The sequence below is a fragment of the Salvelinus fontinalis genome, chromosome 31, assembly GCF_029448725.1.
Source record: "Salvelinus fontinalis isolate EN_2023a chromosome 31, ASM2944872v1, whole genome shotgun sequence".
Lineage (NCBI taxonomy): Eukaryota > Metazoa > Chordata > Actinopteri > Salmoniformes > Salmonidae > Salvelinus > Salvelinus fontinalis.
The window spans coordinates 25731614-25747057 of NC_074695.1; the positions used below are offsets into that span (position 1 = coordinate 25731614).

General features: G+C 48.0%; 1 protein-coding gene across 1 annotated transcript; it reads left to right on the forward strand.

The window, feature by feature from the left end:
• Positions 1 to 974: 974 nt before the first annotated feature.
• LOC129829944 (semaphorin-3B-like) lies at positions 975 to 14563 on the forward strand (the record flags this gene model as incomplete). Its single annotated transcript, XM_055891978.1, is given in 15 exon segments — positions 975 to 1037; positions 6019 to 6138; positions 6308 to 6401; positions 6641 to 6760; positions 7549 to 7691; positions 7937 to 8051; positions 8225 to 8294; positions 8464 to 8608; positions 8827 to 9046; positions 9320 to 9411; positions 9726 to 9767; positions 9970 to 10127; positions 10538 to 10593; positions 11091 to 11230; positions 11398 to 14563. Coding segments are annotated over 15 exon segments (2082 nt in total), but the record flags the coding sequence as incomplete, so codon positions are not given.
• Between the last annotated feature and the right edge of the window lie 881 nt (positions 14564 to 15444).

Genomic DNA, 15444 nt, shown 5'->3' on the forward strand with positions numbered 1-15444 from the left:
TTTGTGGAGTGGTTGAAAAATGAGTTTTAATGACTCCAATTTAAGTGTTTGTAAACTTCCGACTTCAACTGTACGTGTAAGTCATTAACCCATACCCTATAACTGACCTAACGTGCACCCTTTAACCTGACACTGTACAGGGTCTGTACGTTCCTGCAGGCCAGAGAAATATGAGCAGAGCAGAATGTTTGACTCGTTGTTGATTTGGTGTGATGTGATTTACAACGTGTTTTCACACTGGGACATGTGGCTTGCCTCCTGTCATTAAAGCGGTTTCCGCTCCTGGTTGTGTGCTTTTTTACGGCGTGACATGTGGATTCTCAGCTCCACCATGGTGGCGGAGACGGGGAAGAAAAAATAAGAGGTAGGGAGCACGAGAGATAGAGAGGAGAGAGCGAGGAGGAGAGATAAAGGAGAGGAGAGAGAAAGGAGGAGAGAGAGAGGAGGAGAGCTAGAGAGGAGCGAGAGAGGAGGGATAGAGTGGAGGAGAGATAGAGAAGAGATGGAGAGATAGAGGAGAGGAGAGATAGAGAGGATGAGAGATAGAGGAGAGAAAGTGGAGAGGAGAGAGGAGGAGAGAGAGAGGAGCGATAGAGAGGAGGAGATATAGAGGAGAGGAGAGAGAGAGATATAGAGGAGAGAGAGAGATATAGAGGAGAGGAGAGATTTAGAGGAGAGATAGAGAGGAGGAGAGAAAGAGGAGAGGAGAGGAGGAGATATAGAGGAGAGAGAGAGATATAGAGGAGAGGAGAGATTTAGAGGAGAGACAGAGAGGAGGAGAGATCGAGGAGAGATAGAGAGGAGGAGAGAAAGAGGAGAGATGGAGAGATAGAGGAGAGACAGAGAGGAGGAGGAAAGCTCCCTTAGAAACATTTCCCTGAGGGTGGCGGACGGGTCTGTTCCTGCTCGAGGTCGCGACCCCAGACATACCTCCATCCTGCTGCCTCCCTTGACCTCTGACCTCTGTGTTTCAGATCTACTGGCCGGCCCCAGTGGACTGGAGGGAGGAGTGTAACTGGGCAGGAAAGGACATCAACGTGAGTAACAAACGCTGACACTATTACTACAATTGAAATACTTTCTTTTTAGCTTTTAAAATACTTTGTTCACCGCAGTGTGTGCTATGTTCCAGTGAACTACTGTAAAGGGTTGGTAGACTGGGCTGTTTGTGTAATCTGGCCCTGGGGCCTTAGCACTCCTTCCTCTGGGTGCAGGGCAGGGTAGGGCTCCACTGACCCACCCTACAAAGTCCTCAGGTCACTCAGACCACCCAAATGTACACTTTACACACTCATCTGTCTCCCTCACTTAAAGCTAATTGTGTATCAGTATGTGAGTGTGTATTTATATATTCACATACAGTATATGCATGTTAGAATGTTTGCGTGGATGTGCTTGGTGGTATGTATGTGAAAGTGTGTGAGTGCGGGTGTGAGTGTGTGTGTGTGTAGCTCTGGAGTACAGAAACCCCTCATCAGTCTGATTACACAGCTGGAGGAGACAGACAACGAGCCCCATTCATAGTGAACCACTGGCTCTTGTTTCACCTGAAGAACAGTGTGTGTGTGTGCGTGTGCGTGTGCGTGTGCGTGTGCGTGTGCGTGTGCGTGTGTGTGTGTGTGCGCGTGTGTGTGCGTGTGTGTGTGATGAAAAGAGGTAATACGTATAGGAAATGCAGCAAGTGAAGATATATGCTTTCGTTGTATTTCTCCTCCTTTTCCTAATATCATGTGGTGACTGTGGCCATGGCGTCAGTGTGTGTGTGTGTGTGTGTGTGTGTGTGTGTGTGTGTGTGTGTGTGTGTGTGTGTGTGTGTGTGTGTGTGTGTGTGTCTGTGTGTGCGTGTGTGTGTGTGTGTGGCTTAGGCAGTGTCAGAGTGAAAGCCATTATCCGGTCTCCTGGGTCTAGGCTCTGTCCTTGGTGTTTAAGTAAAGCCACAGTCTGACTACGCTGAGCATCACTGATAGGACGTGGGGGGGTCTGAATGCACTGTGACGGATGAAACACAGCTGTTTGTCCTCTCTCTTTCTCTTTAATTAATTCCGCTAAAGATGGAGGTGAGGTTCTGATTCATTCTGAAAGGTCTTAGGCTTTATTTGACTTAGGAAAAAAAGGTGGTGTGTGTGTGTGTGTGTGTGTGTGTGTGTGTGTGTGTGTGTGTGTGTGTGTGTGTGTGTGTGTGTGTGTGTGTGTGTGTGTGTGTGTGTGTGTGTGTGTGTGTGTGTGTGTGTGTGTGTGTGTGTGTGTGTGACTCCATAAACTCTCAGGGTGGTGTTGAGTTTAGCTGACTATGAGGTCCTTATGCCACATGAGAGATATACACACACACACACACACACACACACACACACACACACACACACACACACACACACACACACACACACACACACACACACACACACACACACACACACACACACACACAGTGACCTCACTCTTGACCCTAATTATAGTGACGTGTGTGTCTCTGGAGGGCAGGGAAGACACAATTGTTACTGTGAATTTTGAAACAAGTTCTCTCTCTTTCTCTACATGTCCCTTTTTCCCCTCATGCTCTCCTGCGCTAGACCGTTCCCAGAGAAACAAAGACACTTATTTATTTTTATGGCCCAGACCAGGAGTCTCTTCGTCCTCTCTCTCTCTCTCTCTCTCTCCCTCTTTCATCGAGACAAAACAGGCTCCGTTTTCCACAGGATGATTCCTCACACAGCCCAATGCCGCCGAAACACCCACCAGCTCAGCTCATTAAGTGTCAAAGTAATATACAGCGCTCACTTCACACAGCCAGTAAACAGGTCACAACGGACGAGTTAGGTCTGTTTCAACGACTGTCGCCTTTCTGTCAGACTGCTTAGCCTGCAGTCCGAGCCAACAGATTTGGTTTTGTTAACTTGAAATACTGTCTGGTAAAACATGGGATTCATTTGGCAATTGCTAAGAAGAATGGATGGTTCCTGGCTTCGGTGAGATTGTGGAACGGCAAAATAATTAACCAGCCAAACTGCCAGAAGTAACCTAAATGTTTTGTGATTTGATTAGATTTTTTTTATTCAAACTATTTCCTTCCACTGTAAAGTGGTTCCACCTCCGTCAAAATGGGAGCAGCCTGCCACTGTGAACCGTGTCATTTTTAGCCATTCACTTTATTAAAGGAGTTTCCTGGATGATTTCTCGACCCTGGTTCTCACAGAGCTCCATTGTACTAAGTCCCTGACTGTCACTCTTACTGTAAAACATTATTGAATTCTCTCCTCCTGTCTCCACCACATTGTTTTCGTGTTCCCTTTCTCCCCCCCCCCCCCCCCCCTTTCTCCCTCCCTCCCCCCTCCCCCTTCCTCCCTCCTCCCTCCTCCCTCCTCCCTCCTCCCTATCCTCATATCCACTGTTGCCTTTCTGTCTGACATCAACTGTCCCCAACTATCCCCTTCTTGGTTGTATTATATAGTGATCCTGGTCATCCGTGGACCATGGTTAGTTATAACTGAGTGGCATCCTGGCAGCGATATCAGCCCAGATGAAAGAGGAGAGGGGGAGGAAAGAAGAGAAGAAAAGAGATATGAGAGTAGATGAAATGAGAGGAGGAAAGATGAGAAAGGAGAGGAGAGGAGAGGAGAGGAGAGGAGAGGAGAGGAGAGGAGAGGAGAGGAGAGGAGAGGAGAGGAGAGGAGAGGAACAAGGTAGAGGAATGAAGAGCAGACCTAAGAAGCCAGGAGTCTGATTCTAACACTGGGAACAGTGACACAATTTCCCCCTCCTCCACCTCTCTCAAAGCCACTTTACTCTTTCTACCTTTCTCTCGCTCGCTCTCTCTCTCTCTCTCTCTACCTCTCTCTCTCTCTCTCTCTCTCTCTCTCTCTACCTCTCTCTCTCTCTCTCTCTACCTCTCTCTCTCTCTCTCTCTCTCTCGCTCGCTCTTCTCCCTTTGACACATGGCCACACATCAAGGCTTCCCTCCATCTGCCCACCGGCCCTGTCGGCCTAACCTCGCTCTGCACTCCATGGTCTGTGTGTGTGTCACTGGGGTGGGGAGTGTGGGTAGGGTAGGGTGGTTTAATGTGGAAAGGGTGGCGGGGTGTGCAGCGCATTAAAAGATGGGGTGGAGAGGTATCCCCCTTCTTGGATAAAGAGGCCTGCTCCTGCTTTGTTTGTCAATAGCTTAAGTGGCCCATGGATGTGTCTGACCCCCCCCAGGCTCTGTGGAAGCCCCTTGCTCCAGGCCAGCAGGGCTGTGTGTGTGTCTGGGCTAATGAGGCAGAACTCCGGTTAGCCGGCAGGGCAGGGCCAGGCTTGGCTGCAGCGTCACTGGGCACACAAAGGTGTCTGTCACCCACTAGGGCGGGGCAGCCAACCAGGGATATAGACTGAATAAAGAGAACAGAGACATGTCTGGTTAACAGAAAATGACATGTTTGAATTGTGGCTCAACATCAAACACTCACAGACAGGCTTAAAGTTTAGTGACACGCACACGCAGACACACACACTTGTCGATGACACGTGGACTACTCAGTGTGTTATATTTAGTTAGGTGAAAAGGCTCCTCAGATGTTTTTCCTCTCAGCATAAATCCCTTAGCTGAAGGTTACAGGCTTTATAAACCTTCCGATTGACCTAGAGGGACACTGACACTGGCTGATCACAGAGAACAGGACCGAATCAGACACAAAGTTCATGTATTTACAGACAAGGAGTGGATCCAGTTAATAGCAGGACTTGGGCAAGCAGAGACACTGACTGAAAGAGCAGTCGACACACACGAGCGAGAGAAGAGAGATCTCCACGGCGTAGTCAGATCGCTCTGTGAACCTCGTCTCCGATGTTCCCCGGGGGTCCAGAGGGATGAGGGGCGAAACCTGACCCTGGACAGACGGATGTGATGTGTGTGCGTTCTGTGTGTGTCTCTGTGTGTATGGTTCAGTAGCTGGTGTCTGGGGGGGGGAGGGGGGGACTCCACACGCTGGAACCAATGACCTGCTCTGAGAAACAGAGAGTGAAAAAGAAAGAGGGGAACATTGGGCTGGATGGCCCCGTGGATAATTACATTAGGGGAGTGGAGAACAGAACAGCTGGTGCCTCGCTGAGGGACAGAATGAAGGGGAGACGGTAGGAGGAGGGGGGTGGTTGTTAACCTCGATTGTTAACCTCTCTGAATGTCTCAATCAGAGGTAAAGGCCTTGGTCAGTCTGGTAGGGCTAAACAGGGGTGTATGGGGTAAGATGGGGTCATATTAAACCTCTTCTCCTTAGCTCTCCCTGTGTGTGGCTCAGTCACGACATGTAACTCAGGGCCCATTGTGCTGTGTGTTCCACCCTGCCCTCTCTGCTCTGGGCCTGTGGAGCCAACTTTCTAGGAACCCTGCTATGCTCCAGCGAGGGCCATTTTGGGGCCGACAGGCCGGTGAGGGGTAGTCACTGTGAGGGCTAGTCACTGTGAGGGCTGGTCACTGTGAGGGCTAGTCACTGTGAGGGCTAGTCACCGTGAGGGGTAGTCACCATGAGGGGTAGTCTCTCCTCTCCTCTCCTCTCCTCTCCTCTCCTCTCCTCTCCTCTCCTCTCCTCTCCTCTCCTGTTCTCTCATCTCTCCTCTCATTTCATCTACTCCCCAATCTCTTTTCTTCTCTTCTTTCCTCTCCCTCTCCTCTTTCATCTGGGCTGATATCGCTACCAGGAAGCCACTCAGTTATAACTAACCATGGTCCACTGATGGCCAGGATCACTATATAATACAACCAAGAAGGGGACAGTTGGGGACAGTTGATGTCAGACAGAAAGGAGAAAGTGGATATGAGGATAGGGAGGAGGGAGGAGGGAGGAGGGAACACAAAAACAATATGGTGGAGACAGGAGGAGAGAACTCAATACTGTTTTACAGGCAGACAGTGTCTGATATGTGAAGAATGCACGTCATTAAATGCGTTGTGAGGGTGTGACGTTAAAGTTTAACGAGGGGATGCTGGTAACTGACGGGAGAAGGGACATTGTTAAACCGCTGTGTTCGGATGTGTTCGCATTGCAGACAGACTGTGTGAACTACGTGAAGATGGTCCACCACTACAACCGCACTCACCTGTACGCCTGTGGAACCGGAGCTTTCCATCCCACCTGCGCCTTCGTGGAGGTGGGACAGAAGATGGAGGTAAGAGACACACACATTCCCTGGCTCTCTTTATTTCATCCACCCAGTAGAGACCATGTATGAGCAGCTATCTGAGCGCTCGCTGTGTGTCTACGGCTGTACTCTGCCCTGTAACCCCATCGCTTCCTACAACACTGTTCCTCCCCCTCCTTTCTCTGTCGCCTTCCAGGACCACGTGTTCAGGATCGACCCGTCCAAGATGGAGGATGGGAAAGGGAAGAGTCCATACGACCCTCGTCACCCTGCAGCCTCGGTGCTGATAGGTGAGCCCAGCCTCTCAGTCACTCTCTCCAACCGAGTCGGTGGAAGTTGCTGATAGAGGGTCAAATCCTTTTCATCCTCCTAACGGTTTAGAATGGGAAGTAGCCAGGTTAATCTGATCCTAGATCAGAGGTCCCTTTGGTGGTTCTCAATGGCACTGCAGTCACTTGCACAGGTAGCATAGCAACTTCATGTTGTCCATAGCAACCTCATGTTGTCATTCTCTCCTCCCGTCTCCAAGGTGACGAGCTGTATGCGGGCGTGGCCACTGACCTCATGGGTAGAGACTTCACCATCTTCCGCAGTCTGGGGGGACGACCGTCCATTCGTACCGAACAACACGACTCACGCTGGCTCAACGGTGAGTGTGTGTGTGTGTGTGTGTGTGTGTGTGTGTGTGTGTGTGTGTGTGTGTGTGTGTGTGTGTGTGTGTGTGTGTGTGTGTGTGTGTGTCGCACCACACACACACACTATCAGCATAAAAACGTTCTGTAAATGTTGATCTGTTTGTCCAATTAGCATCATCGTTTTTCACACTGCCCTCCAATTGCAGATCCTTTCTATTCCATGACGCCCCCCGACATTATTCCTGAAAGAGAAATAGTGTGTGTGTGTGAACTGTATGTCAAAGTGTGTGTGTACCTATATAAGTTAGTGTCGCGGGTACCTTTCGGACAATTCCCAGGAGAGCACATTTGTCAGCGTATCTCGACCCGTGTCTGATTGTGTCTGTATCATGCGGTACTATTTTCTATGAGACACACATATAATGCCTCATGTACAGTGCACTTGGAAAGTATTCAGACCCTTTGCTATGAGACTCGAAATTGAGTTCAGGTGCGTCCTGTTTCCATTGATCCTCCTTGAGATGTTTCTACAACTTGATTGGAGTCCACCTGTAGTAAATTCAATTGATTGGACATGATTTGGATAGGCACACACCTGTCTATATAAGGTCCCACAGTTGCCAGTGCACGTCAGAGCAAAAACCAATCCATGAGGTCAAAGGAATTGTCCACGGAGCTCAGAGACAGCTCTGGAGTTCTAGAGTTCCTCTGTGGGGATGGGAAAACCTTCCAGAAGGACAGCCATCTCTGCAGCACTCCACCAATCAGGCGCTATAACCCTCGTCATGTCTTTCCCCTCCAGAGCCTAAGTTTGTGGGTTCGTTCTGGGTGCCGGAGAGTGAGAACCCAGACGATGATAAGATCTTCTTCTTCTTCCGGGAGACGGCGGTGGAGGCTCAGGGCCTGGGGAAGTCCACCTACTCCCGTATCGGACAGCTCTGCAGGGTGAGAACATTATACCGTGCCTGTATTACACCGTAGCTTAAAATTGTGGCATATTGTAACATAGCTAATACCATAGCCATACACTCGTAACCTTTTCCTTAGGCTCTGGCGTACACATACGCTATGCTGTGTCAATGGCACTTTTTTTTTCTCCATAATATCCTTTGACGTTTAAGTATGTACGGCAATGATATGTTATCACGGGAACATTTACTTTAGAACTTTGGTCTATAATGTTGTTGCAGAATGATATGGGTGGCCAGCGTAGTCTGGTCAACAAGTGGACCACGTTCTTGAAGACTCGTCTCATCTGTTCTGTGCCGGGCAGTGACGGCAGTGACACGTACTTTGACGAGCTCCGTAAGTAGCCGCTACACTCCGAGTGCATTATCTGATCCTAGCTGTCGCTCCAGGCCCTACCGGAGCACGGGATTCAATGAAGATGCATCTGAGCTAAATGGACAGAGCCGGAGGTTATGTTTGTGTTTCTTCGACCTTTGACCTCTACCCTCTGACCGGTGTTCCTCCCACAGGGGATGTGTTCATGCTGCAGACCAAGGACAGGAAGAACCCTCTGGTCTACACCGTCTTCTCTACCTCCAGGTCAGAGTTCAAACCAGGGGATTGATTGAGTTATTGTGTGCTCTTGTGCTTGTGTGTGCATATGAGTGCAAGTGTGTGTGTGTGCGTTTGTGTGTTTGAGTTCCTGACTATGATTGTGTATTTATTAGTAGGCTATGTCTCTAACTGTGCGTTCCCTGCCACCCAGCAGCAGTGTATTCAAGGGATCAGCCGTGTGTATCTACACCATGAATGACATCCGCAGGGCTTTCCTGGGGCCCTTCGCCCACAAAGAGGGTCCAAACTACCAGTGGGTCCCCTTCCAGGGCAAAGTCCCCTACCCACGCCCTGGCATGGTACATAGCCTACATCAGTTCTGTAGGAATTTACTGAATAGGACATTTTAACGTCAGTAGTTTAGCTCATTAGCTATACTAACAATCACCATTGTGATAGCTCTGTTTGGCCGATGTTAAACCCTGGGCTGAGCCCATGTGACCCGTCTTAACTCATAATAATCTTATAATAACCTCATAACAACCTCTCTGTACCGTTACTCTGCGTGACCCATTAGTGCCCAAGCAAGACATTCGGCAGCTTCGAGTCCACCAAGGGTTTCCCTGACGACGTGATCCAGTTTGCCCGTCACCACCCTCTCATGTTTAACCCCGTGTACCCCCTGAACCGCCGGCCCATCTTCCTGAGGACCAACGTAGACTACAGCTTCACCCAGATCGCTGTGGACCGGGTGGGCGCCGCAGACGGGCATTATGATGTCATGTTCATTGGCACAGGTAACCACCTCACTCTTACAGGTAGCCGTTAAGATTCATGCTTAGCCTGGTCCCAGATCTGCTTGTGTTCTTGACAACTCCACTGCTGTCATTGTCGAGCCAAACAGCAGAAACAGACTGGCACCCAGGGTCATTTATGCCATCCACGTGGTACTCTTGACCCTTGGATTCTATGTGTTCTACTAAATGGAATGTATATTACTGAGCAGAGTGCATATTGAATATGGATGGGTTGTGGGATCCAGTCTGAAACTCTGTGTGGGTGTGTCGCAGACAAAGGGACGGTGCTGAAGGTGATCTCTGTACCTAAAGAGAGCTGGAACAACATGGAGGACCTGCTACTGGAGGAGCTAGAGGTGTTCAAGGTGAGGGGGCCCCATCCACCGTTCTGCTGGTGTCAGAGGAGGCTGGTGGGAGGAGCAAGAGGAGGACTCATTGTGCCTGGAATGGGAAGAAGAAAAAAAAAATGGAAAAAACTGAGCGCAGTCAAACGTGATTTCCACGTGTTTGATATTGTTCCACTTATTCTACTCCAGCCATGACAAGGAGCCTGTCCTCCAATAACCCCTCCCACCAGCCTCCTCTGGCTTGTATGTGTATATTTAATGTTATGCAAGTAAGTCTATGTTTACGTTTCTATTTAAGAGTGTGATACTTAACCGTTTATTCTGCTCTACAGGATGCCTCATCCGTCATCAACATGCAGATATCCTCAAAACGGGTAAGAGTCTCTTAAACCCTAACGTATCATCGTAGGGGCGACGACTAGAAGCTAAAAGAGAGCACGAGAGGAAAGCTAAGATACAATCTGAAAGATTGGCACCAGTGAATTATTAGCTCTCTAATACTGTAATTACAAGATGTTTAATATCAAGTCATTTGACTGCGGGCCACTAACATTTCTCCGCTCTCTCTGTCCACAGCAACAGCTGTATGTGGGCTCAGACACGGGTCTGGCCCAGGTTCCTCTGCATCGCTGCAGTATCTATGGGAAGGCCTGTGCTGAGTGCTGCCTGGCCAGAGACCCCTACTGCGCCTGGGACGGCACCTCCTGCACCCGCTACCTAGCCAACACCAAACGGTAAACAAAAGTACAAAGCCTAACATACAACCCAGCATGCTACCTACCCAACAACCAATGGTAAACAAATATACAAACTCTAATTTACAAGCCAGCATGCTACCTACCCAACACCAAACAGTGAACATGCTATTTGCCCAATTTTTTAACTATAACCAACTTCCTCCACAACTTTTAATACTGTAATCACCAAACCTGATCCACTATAACCAACCAAATCTAAACACCACAAACCCTACTCATACAAACCCTACTCATACAAATCCCAGCTGACTACACTCTTAGAAAAAAAGGGTTCCTAAAGGGTTTTTTCAGCTGTCCCCATAGGAGAAACCTTTTTGGTTCCTGGTAGAACCCTAGTCATTATAATCCCAAGCGATCAGACAGACATATCTGTCCTTGTTCTCCAGGCGGTTCCGTCGTCAGGACGTGAGGAATGGAGACCCCAACACCCTGTGTTCAGGAGGTAAGACTCTTTCACTCTGCACTAAGTCTGAACTCAGACTCATGAACTGAGCTCTGAACTCAGACTCGTAAATCATGCTGATATCAATGGGAGACTAGACAAGCGTTTTAGTCACGCACTCGGACTGTGCCAACGAGCTAACTCTCTCTCCCATGCTCCCGCCCAGAGAGGGCAGGGTGATTAGTGTGATTATGTGCCATAATCTCTCTTTGGGCTGTATTAGACGAGTTACACAAACGGCATGACATGACGATTCCACACAATTATGTCATATCGTGCTCGGTGAGGGTGTTGCGCAAGACAGGGAAAGGTCAGTGGGGTTATCTCCGAGTTTGGCTGTGACAAGGGACAAATGGCACACAATCACGTGGTGATTTACTTACACTTTTTTTACTACTTGGAATGATATGTTGGCCAACTCAAGACTGTAAAATAAATTTTCAATTGTAATCTCACATTAGCTCGCGTTATCTGATGGTGTGTATCGCCCACTGTAGACCACCACAAGCACCGGGTGGCAGAGAGGAGGCTGTTCGGGGTGGAAGGGAGCAGCACCTTCCTGGAGTGTATCCCCAAATCCCTGCAGGCCAGAGTGACCTGGACCTTCCAGAAACAACCCCACAACGCCAAGGAAGAGGTAAAAGGCAAACTGACAGTTGAGAGACATACAGTTGAGAGGTCATTCATAGTAACTCTTTCATCTCACTAATATTTTCAACAGTATTCAAGGGATTTCTGGTTCACATTGACTGTTTCAAGCTCTAATACTCAGCGGTGTGTGTTTCTGTCTGTGTGTGATGTCAGCTGCGTCTGGATGACCGTGTGCTGCAGACAGAGCGGGGGCTGTTGGTGAGGAGGGTCCTGAAGCGGGACGTGGGCCTCTACCAGTGCCACGCCATGGAGCACGGCTTCACCCAGACCCTACTGGGCATCACCCTGGAGGTAGTACCCTCCTCCTCCTCTTCCTCCCCGCCCGCCGACCCTCTCCTTCGATTGGACCCCCGCAGCGGAGGCGGCGGCCCACCTTCCACCAATCAGAAGCTGTGGTACCGGGACTTCATGCAGCTGGTGGACCACCCGAACCTCAGCTCCGTGGATCAGATCTGTGAGCAGGTGTGGGCGCGCAAGAGCGCCCAATTCGACAAGAGCTTCCCATCTTCTCCCGACAAACAGGCTCCGCCCATTGGTCCCGTGGTCCAGCCCCCTAACAAGAAGTGGAAGCATCTGCAGGACATCCGCAAGGGGAGGAACCGCCGAACCCACGACGGGAAACACTCCCCACGAGCACCACGCAGCGCAGGGGAGTGACAGCAGAGAGAGAGGAGAGAAAGAAGGCGAGAGACTGAGGGTGGCGAGAGAGGGAAGAGAGGGAAGAGGAAAAGAGAGAGACAGAGACTGATAGAGACCAAGGACTTCTGGAGGGTGTCAACACATACACAGCACCTCCTTCTTTGTGAATATTTATCTTCCGACACCCCACTAGCTACTGCCCCATGATGCTTCACTCTGCCCTGACCCCTGACCCCCGATTAGCTTGTATCACCCCTTATTATTCCCCCTATCTTAGTTCTATCTGTCCCAGCTCTCAATCCCTTTGGATATACTCTCCTGGAGAACCTCTGATGGAGACCTCACCTCTACAGAATAGACTGAAAGGGTCCCCAAGTTAAAAGAAGGCTCAGTGTGTGTCACTCAATCTCTCAACTGGAATACAACTGACTCGTAAGCGGAATATCAGAATGGAAAAAGACACACATACACACCACAGGAGGTTGGTGGCACCTTTATTAGGGAGGACGGGCTCGTGGTAATGACTGGAGTGGAATCAGTGGAACGGTATCAAACACATGGTTTCCATGGTTTCCAGGTGTTTGATGCCCCTCCATTTGCTCCGTTTCTGTCCATTATTATGAGCCGTCCTGGCCTCAGCAGCCTCCTGTGACACACACGTTTACAACCCAAGATGACAATAACTTTGATAACAGGGATTATAAATTGTGAGATGGACAGAAAAACAATGGGCTCCACATACCTCCAAACGCACATTGATCAACTTAGGTATAATCACATTTCACGTGTTTTGCAAAGAGAGCATAACGTAGATGTGTGCTTTGTGGCAGATGCAGGCTTTGATATACTTTTTTTTGGTCCAAACCACTACAGATAGGAGAAAGCACTACTGTCATTCCAGGGTATAGAGAGAGTTCTTACAATGAGGTGAGATTCTGAAGCAGAGAGAGAGAGTTTACAGGATCAATACAATGGTTCCGTTGTGATTCTATTTTACAAAATGGCTGACAAGGTAGAGGAAGTGGGCGATATTCTACCTGTATGTTTATGGGGTGACAAGAAAAATGTTTTGTGTTTTATTTAGTCATTTATTTAAATGATCTGTGTGTATTTTCTGACTCTAATGACTTGTGTTGTGTGCTGACACATTTACATGGGGGGAGTTGAGATGGTTCAAGTGACAGACTGCACAACACCAATGTGGACGTGGCAAAACAATAGTGGGCTTTGAATACGACATCCCAACTTTGGGCTAAAAGCATGATATTTATATGTGAAAAGAAAACATCTCGATTTTTATTCCAAATGGTACATACCTTGTTCTTTTAGGCTACACTGTTTGCCTGGGTAAATGATCAGTAGCTGTGTGCGTGCGTAAATAAACGTCCCTCCCTCCGTGCTGTATCTGTAGGCCCATCTCTGAGTGTTAATTTTACAGTATATCTTTGATGCCTTCAGTTCAGCAAAACACATTTGTCCTCGGTGAAATGGTGTGAGTAGATCGCCACCTAGTTTCCTTTCCGTGTATAGGCCTGGTTTCCGTGTATAGGCCTATGGTACGATTCAATGCACGTCATACATAGTCTGTTGTTGACAAGTTGGCTTTTTAGAATAAAACGTGCTTTAAATGTTTCTCCTTTTACCTGCGAAGTCTATGAGAGCATACAGATGTGCGGAATCCGGTCTTTTATTTATAGCTGCTTTATAAAGGTGTAATTATTAACTATTGAACGACTGAGGCCAATAAGTTAAGTGGGCTGTAGTTTTGTGCTCTCCAATTGCATGACCAAGGTTAGGGGCTAGACGGTGTACAATGGAGACTTTGGCTGCCTATCTGAATGGCACTCTATTCCCTAGCGCACCGCTTTTGACCAGGGCCCATTGGGTTCTATAGGGAATAGAGTGCCATTTGGGAGACACCCTTTGAGAAGTGAGATTGTGTTCAACAATGGTCAATATGGTTATCCTATGTATCATGTGCACAAATAAGCTAATATGTTATGGTGGATATTTTTTTTCTTTTCATGTAGAGACTTGGGGCTCTATTCAATCTGTATCGATGAAGCGCTACAGATTGCGCGACAGAAACTTAAAGGTGATTTCCAATTGAGATGACAAACGCAGTGTTTACTGTGAACGCAGTCTCTGCTAATGCGGGGACGTTGCTTTTAAATTGAAATCAAGCTGTAACGCTAAACTACAGCGTTACCGATTGATTAGAGCCCTGACAGTTGTACCATACACGTTCTGCAAAAACTATCATCAGTCAAAAAACATTTGGTAAATGTTGATCCGGTTGTCCAATGAGCATCATTGTTCTTCACGCTGCCCTCCAACCGCTGATCCTTTCTATTCCATGCTATGTTACGCACCCCAACTGTGTGTGTGTGTGTGTGTGTGTGTGTGTGTGTGTGTGTGTGTGTGTGTGTGTGTGTGTGTGTGTGTGTGTGTGTGTGTGTGTGTGTGTGTGTGTGTGTGTGTGTGTGTGTGTGTGTGTGTGTGTGTTTGGAGGAAAGGAGAGCTCTTTACATATTGGCTAAGGAGGAGAGGTAGTCTGTAGAAACAGTTCAAAGTTCAGAGGCCAAAGTTGACATGGTGCACTGTATTACTTCCAGAGTTCTTTGTGGATTGTTGTGGCGGATTGTTTTTGATTAACACAATAAAGTGCCCAGTTACTTTACGTCTGAGTAGTTTATTGTCAAAATGACATGGCTTAACATCTACTGTTTTATACACTACTGAGTATTACACAACTATGGCTGCATTCACACTGGCAGCCCAATTCTCACTTATTGTTATTTTTGTGGAATCAGATCTGCTCTGAAAAGTAAATATCAGAATTGGGCTGCCTGTATAAACGCAGTCTATGGTATTCAGGCTTGCTGCCTTATGTTAATGGTCAACAAGGATGGCATTCCTATTTCCTACACAGGGTGGCGTCACTGTATTTACAGAGAGTTGGGGAATGTACCCTGGAAACATAGTTTATCAAGCTACCAGGCCCGTTCCAGAGCATCACATTTGACAAGTCACCGCCTTTGTCAGTGTGTTGCATTATGGGGATAAAAATTGTCCGACTGCATGAACTTTACAAAAATCATGTGATCAAAAATCATGAAGTTGACTGCAGTCGACTGCAGGTTTCTGCAGTTTCTCTCCACCAACTTCATTCTGCAGCCATAGCTTCATAGCTTCTTCTTCTTCTTTTTGACTCACGGGGACGTGACCAAATACATGACTGAAACCGGAATCAACTTTGCCGCCATTCATGTATACAGTGGATATATACAAATTAATGTTATGTTTGAGAATCTCTCTTACTAATTGAGTGTACAATGTACACACATAAGATTTGTGATTTGTGAAGTTTGTGATTGTGTGATATAGGGGTTGGGGACATGTTTTTTTCAACATTATAATTTAAAAATATATATAAACAACGGCAGTGCCTGCTGGAAAACCACATTAGTGTCCAAGTTTCAGCTGTCACAGATGCACGTTCCCCGACTTCACTCCTCGACTTTCGTCCGCAGGCGGTTGCTTTGGCCTTACCACTCAGAC